The sequence below is a fragment of the Aethalodelphis obliquidens genome, unplaced genomic scaffold, assembly GCF_003676395.1.
Source record: "Aethalodelphis obliquidens isolate GAN/ISIS:26980383/991018 unplaced genomic scaffold, ASM367639v1 scaffold3, whole genome shotgun sequence".
NCBI lineage: Eukaryota > Metazoa > Chordata > Mammalia > Artiodactyla > Delphinidae > Aethalodelphis > Aethalodelphis obliquidens.
Genome location: NW_020837947.1, coordinates 81,896,816 through 81,917,541, shown reverse-complemented (window position 1 = coordinate 81,917,541; position 20,726 = coordinate 81,896,816). Strand labels below are relative to the sequence as shown.

The 20,726-nt window shown below is 39.8% G+C and overlaps 1 protein-coding gene across 1 annotated transcript in view; it reads left to right on the top strand.

The window, feature by feature from the left end:
- The first annotated feature begins 4,680 nt into the window (after positions 1-4,680).
- The window catches only part of COL19A1 (collagen type XIX alpha 1 chain), a 349,797-nt gene continuing 333,751 nt past the window's right edge, over positions 4,681-20,726 (top strand). Inside the window, exons 1-3 of the mRNA XM_027093224.1 lie at positions 4,681-4,771; positions 17,790-17,864; positions 18,710-18,809. Of these exons, the coding sequence (XP_026949025.1) occupies positions 4,681-4,771; positions 17,790-17,864; positions 18,710-18,809 (266 nt within the window). The remainder of the gene's footprint in view (positions 4,772-17,789; positions 17,865-18,709; positions 18,810-20,726) is intronic.

Here is a 20,726-nt window from a genome sequence, read left to right as displayed (position 1 = left end):
GCCAGCTGCAGGCAGGGCTCTCTGGATGACCTTAGAGGGTTCCTGGACTCCAGGAGTGTTGTCTGCTCAAGACGGCCAGTGCTGGGCATACTCACGACAGTGACTTTCGTACTGGGAAGGAACTGTGGAGGGTCTGGCTCGAATCTTGATGGAGATTAGCTGAAATTTGAAGAGGAAGCTTATAGGGATGTGATAGGTCTGTCTCACACCCTGGTAGTAAACATCACGGGGTAACAGCAGAGGATTTTTAGTCAAGCAGACCTAAACCGGAACCCCAGGCTCTGGGATCCTCTCTATGAGCTTTAATGTTTCATGTCTGTACCGGGCAAGAAGGTCCCTGCTCTGGGCTCTACATTTTAGAAGGTCTTGCTCTGTCTGTGCACCTGCTCTCGGTGGTAAGAGTCCACAGAGGTAAGGGGACCCGCCCACCCAAAGCCAGAGCTTCTAAACTAGGCTGTGGGAATCCAAGATCCTGACATTCCCTGACCAAATGACCTTTAGTCATATTGCAGGATCTGGACACCTCTTCCTTGGGTCCATCTTCGCAGGGACAGATCAAGCCACTGGTGTGAACGATCCTAACCCCAAGGGGTGGTCAAGGAGAGAAGTGTGCAGGTGCTGTGGACAAAGCTTGGGCTTACGGGCATGTTCCCACATGTGTGAGTGAGGCCCCTCACGGTGCCGATGGAACCAGGAATGGGAAACAGTAAGGGAGGAGCTTTGTCTAGTCCAGAGGCCACTGCATCCCCTGCAGCCTTCTCTGTTCAATTTTGAACGTGATCTTGGCTTTTAGGTCTTTGTGGAAGTTTATTTGTCAAGGTGAAAATATATACTTCTTATCAGTTTTATTAGCTTTATTTTTAACTTTTAAATATTTAGACATATGGAATGCAGAGCTCTTGCCCTGTACCCTGCTCACGTTAGGAGCAGGCATGCCTGCCTCTCAACTTACTATGAATGTTAAATAAAATACCATATATAAAAGAAATTCTGCTTCAGAAAAGGAGACCAAGTATGTTGCCGGTAATCTCCGTATCCTTCTTAAAATGCATCAAGAGCCATCTTTGTATAAGTCTGGAAAAAGGTGATTTGGGGGCCCTAAGAAACCCCAGCATCTACATATATTACCCTGAGGTTCTACATTAGTCACTCAGTCGGTAAAGTACTGAAGGTTAAAGTTTAAATCTTACCTGGAAAGAACAACACATTACACTGTGATAACATTGGCTCGGATTCATTTGTAAAACTATCTTGATAGTCATGAGCTAGGATCTGAGGGGACAGGAGAGAAAACAGGCAAGTTTCAATGAGGAAGGAGATTTTTGGATGGTGGAAAAAGCCCAGAATTGAGAAATCCAGGGAGGGCACCAGAGGTGGGTGGAGAACAGCTAGAAGCAGCCTGAGGACAGCAGGTATCTGGGGATTGTGGGAAGGATCTGGGAGAGAGGTCCAGGAAGACCTCAAGGGAAGTTTTGCCCTTGACACTTTTGTTGGGGGTCAACCCTGAAATTGCCTGCAGCAGAGGGAAAATATCTGGGAAAGGTGTCTTTTTTTTTTAAACACAAACAAGGCTTCCTTTTGAGACCGTGTAAAAAGTTTTTTCAGATGCTCGTAGCTGCGTACGTGTCTAATCAGGATTGAAACAATAGAAACCTCCAATAGCAAACACGTTTTTCGAAACATACAAAAAGAAAGGAGGTACATTACCATGACCCTTAAAATATTATAAGATTCTGAAATGCCTTAAGAATTCTGAATGATTAAACTATTGTCACTACAGATTCAAACGTAAGTACACTTCACTGTGTCTCAAGATTTACAAATTGGCAGTTTCCTCCCTTTCAATTCAAAGAATATTTGCTGAGTCCTGCTTTTCCAGGTACCATGCCAGGCACCAGGATACAGTGATGGACAAGACACACAGTCCCTGCCCTCAGGAGCTTAGAGTTGAGTGAGGGCCATAAACATGTGTACAGACAGAAAAGTCTGAGCTAGAGAAGAGAGGGGCCAGGGCGTCTACTGGTCAGGGAAGGGCTCTTCCACATAGTAACATTTACATGGAAGGATGCAGGATGAACAGGACCCAGCATGTTCCTGGATGAGGAAACAGCATGTGCAAAAGCCCTGAGGCTGGAAAGAGTGAGGGAATTTGAGGAACAGGACATCAGCAGGAGGGCAGGAGGAGCCAGTTTACTCAGGGCTTCTGGACCATAGAAAGCCTTTTGGATTATATTCGAAGTTCAGTGGGAAACCATTGAAGGGTTAGAAATAGGGGGTGACGTGATCCAACCTTGACTTTAAGGAAAGCTGTCTAGTGCTACGTAGAGAGTGAACTCGGTCAGGAGCCCATCGTGGATAGGGAATCAGTTAGGAAGCTGTGGAGGAGTCGACACCAGGGCAACCTGAGCTAGGCCAGTGGCAGAGGAGAGGAGAGCAATGGTTAGTGGGTTTGAGATGCGACTTGTTGACGGGGATGTGTGAGATGGGGGTACAGAAGGTGGAAGAATCCATGCGATGCTTGGGTGTCTAGCTGGAGCGCTTTGATGGGGGCTAATCATGGAGACTGGGAAGAACGCGAAGGTGCAAGGTGTAGTTAAGAACCAAGCATTCGATTTGTATGTGGTTACAGATGTCTCCGTGATGTCTGAGAGGGAATAGTGAGTAGGCTGCTGGACGCAAAGTCTAAAGTTAGGAGAACGGGATTAGACTGGAGAGGTAAATTTTAGACCCATCATCTGACAGATACTGCTTAAAGCCGAGAGGATTGGTAAGATTACCTAAGAGACATTATAAAGAGAGAGGAGAGGAGGACCCATAGATCCCACCATTAAGAAATCAGGTAGAAAGAAGATCTAAGAAGGGGAATTAGAAGGAAATACCAGAGAGTGTGAGGGCAGGGGGGCCAGTGAGAGTGAGGGTTTCAAGAAGGAGGGCGTGATCAGCTGCTGGAAATGCCACGGAGAGTTGAATTAGATGCAAAGAGAAAAGGATCCTTCTTTCAAGTTTTGCTGAACTTGGCTGGAGACATTTCAGTAGAGTGGTGGAATGGCAATTCTTTTGTAACTAGAACATTTAGTCAACTAACCATAACATCAATTCTTCAAACATTTTGAAGTTAAGTACTTTTATCCTCTAAGTGACTCAAAGAAATAGTTGGGAAACCTCAAGTTTGAATTCATATGCTTATGGCTATATAGCTGTCTGGTTCTTTGTTGCCGAAACAGGGACCAAAGCTTCAATGAACATAAATTTTTAGGATGCTTTGGCATTTCTCCATTGTTCAAACATCACTATCAACCTCAGGATGAATAGATAAACATAACTACATTTTTACTAATTATTTTTTATGAATATGTGGAGCAAACAATTATAACAGCAGATACTTTTTTGAACACTTACTGTATTCAATGCCCTGTGCTATACTCTTTCCAGGTATTAAACAATTTATTGCTAGTATTATTCCCAGTTTTCAGATGAATAAATGAAGTCTTGGAGAAATCATGTAACTCATTCATGAGTGGTGGAACCTAGGCATGAAGTTTTAACCACTGTGCTATACTGCTAACTTATCAACTCATAAAAATCAGTTTGGTTAAAAATGCAAACAATCAAGAATCTCTCTGAAAGTTAGATCCATATTTGTGAGTTCACTTATTTGAAATAGAATTCATTACTTTGTTACCAACGGCCTTGAAATAAGAGCTAGGATAAGTTTCCAAAGTCAGATGAGGATTATGACCATAGCTGGATGAGAGAGTTCAAAAGAAATAAGGCATAGGGCTTCCCTGGTGGCGCAGTGGTTGAGAGTCCGCCTGCCGATGCAGAGGACACGGGTTCGTGCCCCGGTCCGGGACGATTCCACGTGCCGTGGAGCGGCTGGGCCCGTGAGCCATGGCCGCTGAGCCTGCGCGTCCGGAGCCTGTGCTCCGCAACGGGAGAGGCCACAACAGTGAGAGGCCCGCGTACCGCAAAAAACAAAAAACAAAAAACAAAATACTGACACATGCTACAATATGGTTGAACCTCGAGGACAATATGCCTGGTGAATAAAGTCACAAGAGGATAAATACAGTGTGATTCCACGTGCAGGTGACCTAGAGCAGTCAGATTTGTAGAGACAGAAAACAGAATGGTTGTTGCCAGGGGCTGGGGTGGGAGAAATGGGGAGTTACTGTTTAATAGATACAGAGTTTCAGTTTTGCAGGATGAAAAGTGACAGGTGGTGGTGGTGATTATACAGCATGAAGATACTGAATGCCACTGAACTGTACACTTAAAAATGGTTAAGATGGTAAACTTTGTTATGCGTATTTTACCAGGATTAAAAATAAAGATATATACAAATCATTGTAAGTAGCGTGGCTTTAAAAAAATTTAGAAGAGAAATTTAAGTTATATGAGGCTGTATAGACATTGATAACTAATTAGGAACTAATCTGAAAATACTTTCAGAGGCTTTCATGCATAATAAGGTATATATTAATATATAATGTCTAATTACATGTATATGCAGATATCCAATTCTATAATTATATATATTGTAAAATTCTATTGTGTTCTCTTTGGTGACGAGGATTTTCTGGAGATAATGATGAAGGGAACTGTATGCAATAAGCTCAATTCAGATATTTTGTTCTGTTGCAGGTCTGTGGCCACTGGATCCCATGGTTTTGAGGCGCCATGAGACCCGCTGGCTCTTGGAAGCTTTGGTTCTGGGCAGCGATGCTCCTGCTTCCTGCTTCCGCTTCCGTGGTGAGCAGAGACAAGCCAGGTATCCAGGCCACCTCTTGTCCAGTCTCCAAATGTTACTTATAGTCTTTATTTTAAAAAAATATTAAAATAAATCTTATTAGGGTTGAAGAGGCCATAGATTCAATCTACTAGCACAAAATAGATAATAATTTATTGTTTTCCCCATTGACCTTCACACTGCACATTGAGAATGTCTAAAATTACATTTTTTATATGCATATTATATTAGTCTAAATAGCCTTTTCTTTCTCTCACTGATAATTACAAATATAAATATGTATGTACATCTCTGTGTGTGTCTATTTTTCCTTTTCCCCTTTTAATGAAGTTTTTCAAGTTATTCAAATTGTAAGTATAGAAACCCATCCTCAGTTAGGATTAACCAAGGACATAGCTAATGTTAATTACAGAAAAGTGAAAAACAGAATAAGAAATAGAAAAGGAGATGTAGTTTAATTATATATCAATTTTGTAGTATCTCAGATGAGGCAAACGAAAGATTAACAGTCGTGAGAGCACTTTTTGAACTAAATAGATAATATTTATTTGCAACTGTTCAGTTATCAACCTCATAAATATTTCCAAAGGACTTGAAGGCAATTTGAAACATTCACTTCCACTTCTGATTTTTAAAAATGATCCGGTGGCTAATTTGGAAGGCTCTTCTTGAAGATTGAGTATGCGTTAAGTTACTGACCTCAATGTACTTCGCATTCCAAAGTTGAACTAGACACATTGAAAAGCCATTTGCTGAGCAAAGAGAAACTTCAACTCACCTTCTATGCAAAGGATCACATATGATATATTCTGACCCTGGTCACATATGATGACGTCCTGAGACTATGAGTCTTATTGTGCTTATTCTTTTGAATGTTTCTTTCAGAATTTTTGCTAAACAGGTATAAACATACCCTAGTAGAGATTTTTGAGTTTGAAGCACTCATAAAATAAAAACATATCTGAGTCACAGTGTTTTGTAAGTCTTTATGATTTTTTACTAATTTGGCAGGAGTTACATTTCATAAAATAATCTACATGAAAGTTTGAATATTCTAACACTGTACAAATGACATCCTGTGGCTATCATACTTTTTTGGGGCGAAAATCTTTTTTTCAGAAAAGTCGGGTGTGACTCATGGCAAAAAGAAGTCCCTAGGGCGGGGAGTTTATTCTGATAATGTTGCTACTCTTCTGAATTAAAAAAAAATATATTTATTTATTCGGGCTACGCCAGTTCTTAGTTGCAGCATGCGGGCTCTTAGTTGTGGCGCGCAGACTTCTTAGTTGCAGCATGCACGAGGGATCTAGTTCCCTGACCAGGAATCGAGCCCCATGGCCCCTGTATGGGGAGCACAGAGTCTTACCCACTGGACCAGCAGGGAAGTCCCTCTTCTGAATCTTTTTTACATCTCTTCCTTTTAAGAGACGTAGCAGGAAATGCAATTTGCTACTTAATCAGAGGGGATAGGACTTTTCTGGTTTGAAAGGAGAATGAATCAGTTTCTAGGCACATGCTAGTGTGTAATAAATAAATGTTCCTGATGACATTGATTTGAAGGATCTACATAAATGGTTTTCCAATTTTAGTGTGAGCAAGAATCATCTGGGGTACTGATTCTGGAGTCCCACTCCCAAAGATTCCTATGATGCGGGACAGCATGGGGTGGGATTCAGTAATTTACATCTTTAACCAGCTCCCCACGTGAATCTAATGCCTATGTTTGCGGAAAACAGAGGAACACTCACCTTTGGGATGATTAACTATTTCTTTTTATTGTTATTATTTTTTCTTAGCTGGTTGTCTTGCACCTTACACTACCAGGTTGCATTTGTTTATTTATTTAGACTTTAATAACGCTTTTGGGAGGGGTAAGAGCACTTAGCATGAGCTCCTCTCTGGTAACAAATTTCTATGTGTATAATACAGTACTGTTCGCTATAGATCTTGCGTACAGTACTGATCATCTTGCGTAACTGAAACGTCTCCATCTTGGGATTCCCCTGAATGTTTTGCTCTTGTAGCTTGGCTATGTCAATTCTTTAATCAGGTTATATTGTATGCAGGAAGACTGAAATGCATATATTCTAGCCCAATTTACCCTACCAAATTAATCTTTCTGAAAGATTTTCCTAAGAGTGTGAATCCAAATTAATTGGAACTCTAGTAAGATTCACGTAACCTGAAGCACTAAGGGAAATTCCTAAAGAAAAAAAATGAAGAGTTGTTTTTTATCGGGGCATTTGGTAGGAGATGCTTGTGAAACAGCCCACACTAAACGTGCCATGGAAATTGCTTAACTGCAAGTATCGTTTGCTTTCATTGAAAATGTCAGCACAGCCCTGTCATAAGTATTATTGAAGAGTATAACATTTCGGGCCTGGCAGGGGCTACTCTCATGTCTTGTGTGTCTGATTCATAGCACAAAGTTCCCTTTTTAGTTTCCTCATGTGCAGACCTGTGCCTGTGGTCACTAACCATTTACCGGAGGGAAGTGATTACAGCCTAAAAATAAAATATAAGAAATCTGAGGGAGAGGCTAGGGTTTCAGCCTTGGAGTCTGTGAAGTTGTCAACAATCTGCTGTTAAACTTAAATACACGAAGGATAAATCGAGTCTTTTAATTGCTTTACTTAACTCAATGCTGTGCCTAATGATTGCTTGCAATATTGGGCCAGTTGGGATGGAATTCAAGAGTAATATGGAGGGATTCGATAATACCTTTAATATTAAAATCTTGAAGCTATTCAGAATTAGCTATTCCATATTCTTTCATCAGTTTTACTATTATGTTGAGATTATGACATAAGGCATGTTTGCATATTTTCACACTGCAGATAAACAATTTGAATGTGGCCGTTTCAGTTTAGTTGTCAAAAGAGGCTGGGGAAGAGAGTTGTATTAATAAATATACATCACAGAGATCATCTCAAAACTTGCTTTAATTACTTTCTTAAAACTTTTCTCTATGATAGAAGCTTATGTCTCATAATGGTTCCTATGTCTCATGCATTTCCCTTAATCTGTTCTAAGGCAAAAGTACTGAGTTATCATCAAAAGTAATAAAAACAGAAAATAAGGTAAGAAAGAGCAGCAAGAAAAGCCAGACTCAATAACGAGATAATAGAATGTCATCCCTTTCACTTATGGTAAAACTTCAGGTTAAGTGTCTTGATGGAATTGATTATAAACTTAGGCCCCAAACTATACACATACACCTTTTTAAACTAGTTTTCTATTGATTATAAGGAAAAACTATTCTTCTGAAATTTGGCTTTTACTAATCGACACACGCTGCACTCAAACTCAGAGTCGAAGTATGCTATTACATAGAGAGTTTTATTTTGTGTTTTGAAGAATTCCTCATGTTCAGTATGGTACCAGATAAGAGTCCTACTGCTGACAAATGTACTTTGTAACTCCTAAATTTTTAAAGTGCAGGAAAGCTTCACAATTATTAAATAAAGGTTATAGCTCCTAACCTGGTATACTCCTCTGGGGGAACAGTTTTGGATAAAAAATTAGCAGTGAAGGTTCTGTGACCCCTCGTTACCCCTTTGTTAATATAGCTGTGTTCCCATTTTTTTCTCGTTTTGTCACTTTTCCATATTTTTTTGTTATATTCTGGTCCAAGGTGCTAACCTCTTGTTTTTCTCCCAACCTAGGATACTCTGTAATCCTTCATCAGATGTATTAGCAAAGTATGAAGTGTACAGGAGTCCCCAGGGCAACTAGTAACAATTAAATGAAAGGCCTCTGTCAATGGGAAGTCTGTCAGCCTTTAAAAAAAACAAAACAAAACACCTAAAGGCTGTTATTTTGATCCATTTATGAGAAGAAAACAAACTAGTTCTATGTCTGTGGTAAATTACTGCTCTTCAACTTCCCCAATCCTGATCTTGAGACAAATGCTGTGTCAAGAGTTTTGTCACTAAAGGTAAAGAAAACAATTTTCCTAATGCATGTTAGAAAACAAGAGTGATACCTGTCAGGGTGGCCATCATCAAGAAAACCACCAATAACAAATGCTGGAGAGGATGTGGAGAAAAGGGAACCTTGTGCACTGTTAGTGGGAATGTAAACCACTGTTGGTGGTGCAGTCACTGTGGAGCACTGTATGGAGGTTCCTCAGAAAACTAAAACTAGGGCTTCCCTGGTGGCGCAGTGGTTGAGAGTCCGCCTGCCGATGCAGGGGACACGGGTTCGTGCCCCGGTCTGGGAAGATCCCACATGCCGCGGAGTGGCTGGGCCCGTGAGCCATGGCCGCTGAGCCTGCGCGTCTGGAGCCTGTGCTCCTCAACGGGAGAGGCCACAGCAGTGACAGGCCTGCGTACTGCAACAAAACAAAACAAAACTAAAACTAGAACTACTACATGACCCAGCAATCCCACTCCTGGATATATATCCCGAAAGAAACAAAAACACTAATCTGAAAAGATACATGCACCCCAGTGTTCATAGCAGCACTATTTACAATAGCCAAGATATGGAAGCAGCCTAAGTGTCCATCAACAGATGAATGGACAAAGAAGATGTGTATATATACAATGGAAAATTACTCAGCTATAAAAAAGAACGAAATTTTGCCATTTGCAGGAACATGGACAGACTTGGAGGGAGTTATGCTTAGTGACATACGTCAGAGAAAGAAAAATACTGTAGGTTATCACTTATATGTGGAACTAAAAAATAAAATGAACTAGTGAATATAACAAAAAAGAAACAGACTCACAGATGTAGAGAACAAACTAGTGGTTACCAGTGGGGAGAGGGAAGGAGGGGCAGGATAGGGGTAGGGGATTAAGAGATACAAATTATTATGTATAAAATAAATAAACCACAAGGATATACTGTGCAATACAGGAAATACAGCCAATATTTTATAATAACTATAAATGGAGTATAACCTTTAAAATTTTTGAATCACTATGTTGTACACCTGAAACATATAATATTGTATATCAAATATACCTCAATAAAAAAAAGAGTGATAAATAGAACGCCTGTGAAACTGGGCAGATTTAACTGCGATTTTACAGGTAATAATAATTCCATAATATGTTATGTGGACTCCAGAGGATATGAAGAAATAGAAAAAATAAAGCAGGTGGAATGGACAAGAGAGAGAAATATTGCAATTTCTCAGGAGATAGCTGTTGCCCTTCCTCCCTTCTGGCCTTACCTCCTGTGTAATGCCATCCATCCCTGTGGCTTTAAGTATGGTTTGTATGTCAGTCACTCCCAAATTTACCTCACAGCCCGCCCCTCTTTTGTGTTCCATACCCATATTTCCTAGTGGCACCTTGAACTTGACATTTCTAGCTCCGTGGCTTTTCCACCGCAGCTGAATTCACTCCTTGTCACAATTCCTTTTCTTCCTCTAGTGGCATTCATTTCAGTAAACTCACCTGTTACCCAGCTGAGCAAGGCATCTCCCCCTCCTCCCTACGTTCAGTCTGTTATCACGTCCTGTTGATTCTTTTTTTTTTACAAGAAAATTTTTTAAAATTTATTTATTTTTGGCTGCGTTGGGTCTTTGTTACTGGGTGCGGGCTTTCTCTAGTTGCGGCGAGTGGGGGCTGCTCTTCGTTGCGGTGCGTGGGCTTCTCACTGTGGTGGCTTCTCTTGTTGCGGAGCACGGACTCTAGGCATGCGGGCTTCAGTAGTTGTGGCACATGGGCTCTGTAGTTGTGGCTCGCGGGCTGTAGAGCGCAGGCTCAGTAGTTGTGGTGCACGGGCTTAGTTGCTCCGTGGCACGTGGGATCTTCCCAGACCAGGGCTCGAACCCGTGTCCCCTGCATTGGCAGGCAGATTCTTAACCACTGCGCCACCAGCAAAGTCCTCATCCTGTCCATTCTTGTGTCTCAGTTCCTTCCCCTTTGTCCATCTTCAGTGTCACCTCTTTAAGTTACCACCCTACCTGGCCTCCAAGAGTATGAGCATGTGGGTGAGGGTGCCAGATGAAATAGTGGCCACCCAGTTAAGTTTGAAGTGGGACAAATAATGAAAACATTTTAGTATAAGTATGCTCCAAATATTGCATCAGAAATACGTATACTAAAAATATTTTTGTTCTTTATCTGACATTCAAATTTCATTGGGCACCTGTGTTTTTATTTGCTGTATTTGGCAATCCTACATGGTATGAAGGGAGAAAAGGGTGTTTCATTATTTACAGGGTGGTCAGGGAGGGCTGACCTCATCGAGGGGCAGTTAAGCAGAGACAGGAAGGTAGTGAGAGAGTGAAGCACGTGATCACCTGGAAAGCAGCACATGCCAAGGCCCCGAGGCAGGGGTGTGCTCAGCGTGTAGGAGAAACGAGACAGAGAGGGAGACTGGAGTCCAGTGAGTGAGGAGGAGAAGGGCACGTGCCCCTCAGAAATGCATCTGTACTTTATGTGTTGTCAGCAGCTGATTTCTGAGCCTGCAAGCTCAAAGGCTAGACCTTGGACTCTGGTAAAATTCACCAGAGCAGCAGACACTGCCCTGTGAGGCCTCTTGGGAGATGCTAAAACCTTGCTCTCTAGGAGTACCAACGGGTAGGCTTCTGAATTTATACCTTTCAGTCACATATCTTCCCTAAAGACCTCTCAACAAGCCTTAATTCACAGGTAGTTTAATATTGTAATAGGAGTTATTCATGATACATTTAAGTACAAATGTGTGGAAACATGTACACTTAGCAAAGTTAAAATATAAAGTATATATCCACTAGACAAATGATATATTTCCTTTCTCTGCAATCAGTAAAGTGGTATATTAATAGCTTAAGTAATGCTAAGAACCCTCTACAAATTGTAAAGGTGTAACAGAACATGTATACATTTATTTTTCAGGATGCCTCTAATTTTGACTTTTCCCCTTGTCTTTGTGGTGCACAAGGAATGACTTCACTCCTGGTTTTTCCTAAGGCCAGAGGCCTCTGGGGCCACAGAGAGTGACTGGTGCGTTTTCTGCATGAGCACCAGCAAAATACACACATCTTTTAGGTATTCAATCAGCAGGGAAAAAATGGAAAGTTAAAAGAATGAATTTAACTGTTCTGGGCTTTTTAGCTATTTGAGAGGAGAAAGAAGGAATTGCACATGACTTCCGTCATTAAACTGAAGACTTAAATATGAGTGGGTATAGAAAGACCAGAACAATGATAGGAAAAGTATGTTTTAAAAGACATGGGATCTAATTTCCAGACTAGAATGCTTAACAATATAATAGGAGGCCCAGTCAGCAGGTGAAAACAAGCATGAGGATTTAGAGGTTAAGGGAACAAGTGATATTTTTAAGCATGTGTTTCAAACTGAGAGTGGGGACAAAGTATATTTCCACTAACGAATGAAAAGAGTATCATAGGTACTCTATTATTTTATTTAGAACAATTTTTTGGGGGGTGGTTCACGGGCCTCTCACTGTTGTGGCCTCTCCCGTGGCGGAGCACAGTCTCTGGACACGCAGGCTCAGCGGCCATGGCTCACGGGCCCAGCTGCTCCGCGGCATGTGGGATCTTCCCGGACCGGGGCACGAACCTGCGTCCTCTGCATTGGCAGGCGGACTCTCAACCACTGCGCCACCAGGGAAGCCCTAGAACATGTTTTTGAGATGGATGTTCAGTATAGAGAAAAAAGCTGGACTATGGGAAACGAATTTTATTTCAGCTTTGCCATTGAGTTACTATGTGATCTGGGGGAAAATCACATAAGTTCTCTTGAATGATTTGTTCGTAGGTCATCAGGTTTCTAATTTTTAGAGGGAGAGAAGGGTAAAATGTATGTAATTACACACATTTGTAAAATGTATGTAATTTTTTGTAGATAATCTAGATAAAATCTTCCCCAAATCTGACCTAGTTGTCTTCTTTTCTGGTTCCTTTACCCCCTTTCAATATCCTTCCAACCGTATAAGCTGCCCAGATCCTTCAAGCTAAGTCAGGAGGAAAGTGGGTCTGAAAATCACTGACAGCATCTTAGCATGAATTTGTCAAAAACTTCTGCATTTATGTTTCAAAAGGTCTGTTGATTAAGGGCCCCTAAATAGTGCATCTTTTGTGGTGAAATTTTAGTAATTACTTTTGAAAGGTTCCCAAGAGCCTTTGAAATGACACTGCTGCCGGGATTCTCCTGACTACCTGACAGGATGCTTGGATATTTGGGTCTTATCAGTAGTTCTTCAAGATAGCACGCACATTTATGCAAAAAGTATGCTTTACTTTATGTTAAAATGCAACTGTCAATGCTTAAAGAAATTAACATATGCAACTTTTAATAGCCACTTCTCCTGTGTTGCCATTTTTATGCAGTGGACCATGAGACTCATGCATTCAGCTTCTTGTGCCTTGAGTCTTCCCCCAAAGAATTAACATTTAGTTGTTTTTTTAAACCTTAAATTGAAGTCGAATAAAATTGAGTTAAAATTGAATATATATATATATATATATATATATATATGTTCTTCTTCAGATTCTTTTCCATTATAGGTTATTACAAGATATTGAGTATAGCTCCCTGTGCTATATAGTAGGTTCCTGTTGTTTACCTATTATATATATAGTAGTGTGTATATGTTAATCCCAAACTTCTAATTTATCCCTTCCCCGTTTCCCCGTTGGTAACCGTAAGTTCGTTTTCTATGTCTGTGAGTCTATTTCTGTTTTGTAAATAAGTTCATTTGTATCATTTTTTAGATTCCACATATAAAGTGATATCATGATATTTGTCTTTGACTTACTTCACTTAAATTAACATTTAGTTTTCATTTGTTTTGTTCAGCTTTTCATAACAGAGCACATATTCTAGAGATACAAAGCTGTATTTGATTTTCATAAACTAAAGACTTTAGTGAAGAAATACTTTCATAAATATTGCTGGAAATGTTCAATTTTCTTCACTTCAAAGTGACAGGTTTATTACTTTGACATCATCATATATTCATTAGATCCTCAGAAGAATTTAAATAAGATATATACTGTTTCCAACTTGGCAATAAGCTAACATAGCTTCCACTCATTACCGAAGTGTCACAGTAGGAAGTTCCTTCCACAGTCTGGATATTTGCTTTGCCAATCATCTATTGGGGTTTCCCTATATATGTTGTGAAGAATTTAAGGTTAACCTCATTTTCTACAGTCATATAGTTATGCAAAGTCATTGTAAAAATTTGATCACAGTTTTGGTGTTTTGCAAAAATTATTTTGAGCTTAAAGTGTTTTCTCACAGACATGCTGTTTTGTATGACACACACCGGGGTCCACAGATCTTAGGTGCACAGCGTAATGAATTTTTGCATGTGTATTTACACATCTGTGAAATTGCCACTCAGATCCAAATATAGAACTTTCCATGACCCCAGAAGGCTTTCCTGTAACTATCCCAGTTGACCCCCCTGCCAAGCCAATCAGTATTCTGACATAGATCAGTCACGCAATCTCTTGAACTTCACATGAATGGAATTCTGCAGTTTGTGTTCTTTGGGGAACGGTATTCTTTTCCACTTACCACTGTATCTCTGAGATTCATCCAGGTCATTGCATGTAGCAGTAGTTCATTCTTTTTTCTATACTTTTTTATTGTATTTACCACAATTTGTCCATTTATCCTCTTGTCAATGGACATTTGGGTTGTTTCCAGTTTTGGATTAGTATGAGTTATGCTGCGAGGAATATTCTCTTCTAAAAGAGCCACTTACACCACTTTTGTACTCATTTCTCTTGGGTCATTGAATTTCCAGGTTATAGAGTTCATGAATATTTAGCTTTCGGAAACGCTGCCGAACAATTTTCTAAAGTGGTTGCACTGTTCACCCCCACGAGCAACGTAGACGAGCCTTCCTTTTGCTCCACAGCCTCAACAGTATTTGATGCTGTCAGTTCTTTAATTTTTAGCCATTTAGTGGTATATCATTGTGGTTTTACTTTGCATTCCCCTGATCACTAATGATGTTAAGCACTATTTCATATGCGGGTTGGCATTTTGGATATTTTCTTTTGTGAAGTGCTTAGTTTTTTGGCACATCTTCTTTTTTTTTTTTGGTGGTACGCGGGCCTCTCACTGCTGTGGCCCCTCCCGTTGTGGAGCACAGGCTCCGGACGCGCAGGCTCAGCGGCCATGGCTCACGGGCCCAGCCGCTCTGCGGCATGTGGAATCTTCCTGGACCGGGGCACGAACCCACGTCCCCTGAATTGGCAGGCGGACTCTCAACCACTGCGCCACCAGGGAAGCCCCGGCACATTTTCAAAATAGGGTTTTCAATCTTTTCCCCGTTGATTTGTGAGAATTCTCTGTATGTTCTGGATATGATGCTTGATTGGATATACGTATTGTAATAGTCTGTGGCTAGTCTTTTCACTCTTTTAATGTTGTCTTGTGATTATTAAGATTTTAATGAAGTCCAGTTTATCAACCTTTCGTGTTTTCTGTGTCCCTATCAAGAAATATTTGCTACCCTCAGTTCAGGAAGATTTTACGTTTTTCTGTAGTTCATTATTGTTTTACGTTTCATGTTTAGGTCTAAGATCATCTCTAATTAATTTCTTTGCATGGTTTGAGGTAAGGGTCACAGTCCAGTGTTTTTCTACATGGACATTCAGTTGATGCAGAATCACTGACTGAAAAGACCATCCTTTTCCCATCGAATTGCAGTGGCCCTTTTGTGGTAAATAAGGAGACCACATGTGCACAGGTCTGTGTTTGGACTCTCTGTCCAATTAATCTATTTATATGTGCACCAAAATCACGTTATAAAAATCCCTGGTGTCCAATAGTACATGTTCTCAGGCTTGTTCTTCTTCAGTTTTGCCTTAGCTGTTCTAGTATTTTTGGAGTTCACCTTAAATTTGAGAATCAGCTTGTCAGTTTTCAAAGACACACACACACACACAGAACCTCTTGGGATTTTATTTGTTATTGCACTACGTCTATATATAAAATTGAGAATTGACATCTTAACAATACCGAGTCTTCCAATCTAAATACTTGCTTAATCCACTCAGTCATTTAGGACTTTAATTTCTCTCTGCAACATTCTCTAGTTTTCAGTGCAGAGATCTTGGTTTTTATAAACATGATGATGAACTCAGATAAAAAATGGGTATGATTTCAATTTTCTCAAAAAATGGGTAGTGTTTACAAAAGACCCGATTTTATTATTATTTAGGACCTGCAATCATGTTAAGATCTCTGAGACAGGAATTTCCAGAGTAACTAAGTAATCTTTAAAATATTCAGTGCTATATATTTTAATTGTGTGGATTGCAGCTTTTAAATCTAAGTGGTAGCACTATTTATAATCCGATTTATTCTTCTGGTTAAATATATTAAGCTGATGCCCTGTCACCACCCTTGAAGTCTTTGACACATTTGTTAAATGAAGGGCTGAAGGGCTGAAAGTCTGAGCGGTTGACCAGGAGAACTGATGGTTTCCACTTCCCATAGAGCAGGAGATCAGTGTGGTTTTCAGCAGTTTATCTCCTCTCTGTCATAAAAACTTTGAGGTCATTATACCCAAACATGAATTTTAGACATTTTAGAAAATTAAGGTTGTGACTGCATGATGCCAAAATAGTTCATCAATTTAGCTTAAGAACTGTCCAGTTGTCCAGTTGGCGTATTATAAAAACTAGCTGCAATATTGTCTGGATTGGCTATTAATTTCCTAGAATCTAGCCTGAATTAAATTTAAACAAACCCCAGATAATAAGAAATTAGTGTGTGTATGTACATTACTATATTACTGTGTTGTGGTGCAGTGAGTATGTAAATTCACTGTAAGTGGAGGCAGACTTTATCTTTTATTTCTTTGAACAGCGTTAATTAGCATTAGCATATAATTAATACTTTCTCAATGATTTTTATCTCATTTATTTTTCATTATAGGCCACTTTGGTATGGCAGAGGTCTTTGCTTTTGCTTTTTAGTTTTATTTTAATAACTTAGTTCAGGCTGCTCTAACAAGAATACCATAGGCCTGGAGGCTTAAACTACAGACGTTTATGTCACACAGTTCTGGAGGCTAAGAAGTCCGAGATCAGGCTGCCAGCCTGACCAAGTTCTGATGAGAACCCTCTTCCTGGTTTCCTCACAAGGCAGAGAGAGAGAGAAAGAGTCCCTGTTCCTCTACCCTCTTGTAAGGACATCCATCCCATCACCAGGGCTCCACCCCTAGGGCCTCATCCAAACCTGATTCCCTCCCAAAAGCCCCACCTCCAGATAGCACCACACTGGGGATTAAGACCTCAGCATATGAATTTAGGGAGGGGTACATTTAGTCCCATGCAGTCTCCTCCTGTTCTAAAGTTTAATATCACTAATACCTAAACCTGAATCCAAGGTGTGTGAAAATAGTAGTAGGTCACTTCTTCTAACATTAGAATACACTTTGAATATGAAAACTTAACGATATTAGAGCTAGCTAATTTCCTAATGTCGAGTATAGAGCGACAATTAGAACATTAGAGCAAATAGTAGCTAACACTGACAAGCGTTCCCTGTGTAGCAGGGACTTCACATACATAACCACATGTATTCCTCACGAACACACTGTGAGGTGGGTAATATTCTTATCCTTATTTGAAAGGAATTTAATTGGGCTTCCCTGGTGGTGCAGTGGTTGAGAATCTGCCTGCTAATGCAGGGGACACGGGTTCGAGCCCTGGTCTGCGAGGATCCCACATGCCACGGAGCAACTAGGCCCGTGAGCCACAACTACTGAGCCTGCGTGTCTGGAGCCTGTGCTTCTCAACAAGAGAGGCCGCGATAGTGAGAGGCTCGCGCACTGCGATGAAGAGTGGCCCCCGCTTGCCACAACTAGAGAAAGCCCTCGCACAGAAACAAAGACCCAACACAGCAAAAATAAATTAATTAATAAAAACTCCTACCCCCAACATCTAAAAAAAATAAATAAATAAAATAAAAGGAATTTAATAGAGCGGTTTAATTTCTTTCCATTTTATCTTACGTTTCCGATTGTATTGTGTGATTCAAATTTATTTGAAAAAAATGATAGACAATGTAATGAAAATACTCAATACCTTTTTTTTTTGTTTTAATAGAGAAACAATGTCCTATACTGAGGAAAGAGGGACACCAGTTTACAACAGACTACAGAGATAAAGTTGAAGTTTCAGGTAAGCATTACAGTTCTTCACAAAGAAACATTTTTGTGTAAAATTATCACCAAACACGTAGTGTATTGTAGGTGACTCCTTCACATTGTAATTTAAGATAACACCAATCCTAAAAAATTAAAAGCAAAGAAGTCAAATGTTGTACAAAAATTTCTGAGCGCAGAATTCTACATCATTTAACCTAGGACCCCCAACAACTCAACCTCTCGGAGAACAAAAGTTATTTAAAATTTTAAAAGTTGTATCCATTGTAGAAAGTTTGAAAAAAAGAAAAGAAAATGTATGAGAAAGAAGATCTCACTACCCAAATACAGTCATGATTCCCTTTTTGTAACATTCTTATCTTTCTCTTTTTTCCCTTCATCCTCCGTTTTCTCTCTCCACCCTTCCCCCACCCATATATGCACACGTAATCATAATACATATACTGCATTTGAAATCTGAGCATTTCCCCACATCAACATATATTTTTCTAAAGCACGATTTCTTTTAAAAGACTGCTTAGATTTCAATTGAATGGCTGTAGTATTTTTTACTTAACTAATTTTCTGTCTTTAGCTATCAGAGCTGCTACAATAAACTACTCTGCTTACTTATTTAGAATAATTCCTAGGTCAAAGAAAAATAATACTTGAATCTTGTGACATATATTTCATCCTCCTATATCCTAAACAGAGGGAAAAGAAATCAAGAAATTTTGCTGATCCCGTAAAGAGCAGATTTAACTTGAAATAAGTCAGTCTACAGATAAGGACTACAAAAAATCCTATTTAAAAGTTGGTAACTCTGTGAATTTACTAAATTTAATAAAACTGTTGGATTAAATCATTTGTCACATTCCACAGGTTTTGACCTAGGAGAGCGCTTTTCTCTGAGACGTGTGTTTTGTGAAGGTGATAAAACTTGTATCAAATTGGGAAGTTCACGTCTTATTAGAGACACCATGTAAGTAAAATAATAATTTTTCTTTACTTTTTAAAAAATTTATTTATTTTTATTTAATTTATTTATTTTTGGCTGTGTTGGGTCTTCGTTGCTGGGCGCGGGCTTTCTCTAGTTGCGGTGAGCGGGGGCTACTCTTCGATGCGGTGCGCAGGCTTCTCACTGCGGTGGCTTCTCTTGTTGCGGAGCACAGGCTCTAGGTGCGCGAGCTTCAGTAGTTGTGGCTCACAGGCTCAGTAGTTGTGGCACACGTGCTTAGTTGCTCCGCGGCACGTGAGATCTTCCTGGGCCAGGGATCAAACCCATGTCCCCGGCATTGGCAGGTGGATTCTTAACCACTGCACCACCAGGGAAGCCCTTTCTTTACATTTTAATAATACAACATAAACTACTTTCTAAGGAGATTCCAAATAATTTGTTTAAAAATAAAAAGTCTTGTCGACAGTAACACAATCACTTGAATGCTGTGGTAAATGTGTTGTTTGATTAATTGTGGTTTTTAGTAATCTTTACAAACTGATCTTGTTCTATAGCGTAAATTTACATGTATCGATAGCGGCATAATCTTTAGAGAATAGTAAGTAAATTTGTTTTTGAAGAAATATTATTTATGTTTAAATAGACATAACCAAAATTAGATTTTAAAATGTGAATTTTAAACTAAGACACAATGTAGACTTAGAGACAAAAGAGTGATATTTATTATATTTATTTCTACATGCTTCATGCATATAGATAAGCTCCATGGTAAATTAAAAGAACTTAGCCCGTACTGTATATTCATTTTATATATTGTGTAGAGTATATAGTAAAGAAAAGTCTTTTTTTTTTTGGTCTTGTTACTCATTTCATTTCAAAATGAATTTATTGAAGGGTTTTTTTTAATTGTTGGTTTGTTATCTTTACTATACTTTTTCTTCTGATAAATATGAGATTAAAAAGAATGACTTGCCATTTAAATACTGACAATTTGTCAGCAATTATACAAGGCAATAATAATTCCCCATATGGTTGGCTATATGTAATTGGAGGATGGATCAATAGTAATTCAGAAAGCTTGAGTCATCAAGAAGGCAAATATAGCATATATGGTCCTGATATTCAGCCTTTGAGTCCAAGATGAACATTTCAGGGTGTGAATACACTGCAATGAATAAAGCATCAAATTCTGTTTGGGGGCTTCCCTGGTGGCGCAGTGGTTGAGAGTCCGCCTGCCGATGCGGGGGACGCGGGTTCATGCCCCGGTCCGGGAAGATCCCACATGCGGCGGAGCGGCTGGGCCCGTGAGCCATGGCCAACTGAGCCTGCGCGTCCGGAGCCTGTGCTCCGCAACGGGAGAGGCCACAACAGTGAGAGGCCCGCGTACCGCAAAATAAAATTTAAAAAAAGTAAACTGCTCATTAATTGGTAAGAAATCAGAGGGCTAAGGAAGAGGGTAATTTGTTACCAGGGGATGTAATGGGTGATTTGTCTGGTGGAGAACTTCAGCAGATGTCACCGTACAGATCTATGCTACTGTGGGCGTCTTAAGCCTGAAGGTGGCTTCACATGCAGGCATTAAACCCTCAGGGCTTGACAGCTTGCTATGTGGGTATTCATATGCAGCAAAGAAAAGTCAATATGTATCTCATCTATATTTCATATATATTGGTTTAGATGTTTCTTAACTACCAGTAGATAACTTTAATTAATGAATTTAAGCAAGGCAATAAATTCTCTTCCAAAAATTAAAATGCATTTTCTCTCTTGCCCTTTTCCTGATGATTTAAACCCCTCTAAGTCTGGCCAGGTGGCCAGAGTACTGGAGAGACAGTCTTTGAAAATTCATCGAGCCTGTGTGTAAGAAGACGTAGCGAATTTTAAGTAGCTACATTGGAAAACTTCCTGCCACATTTAGACATTGCCATTCTCTTTTGAATA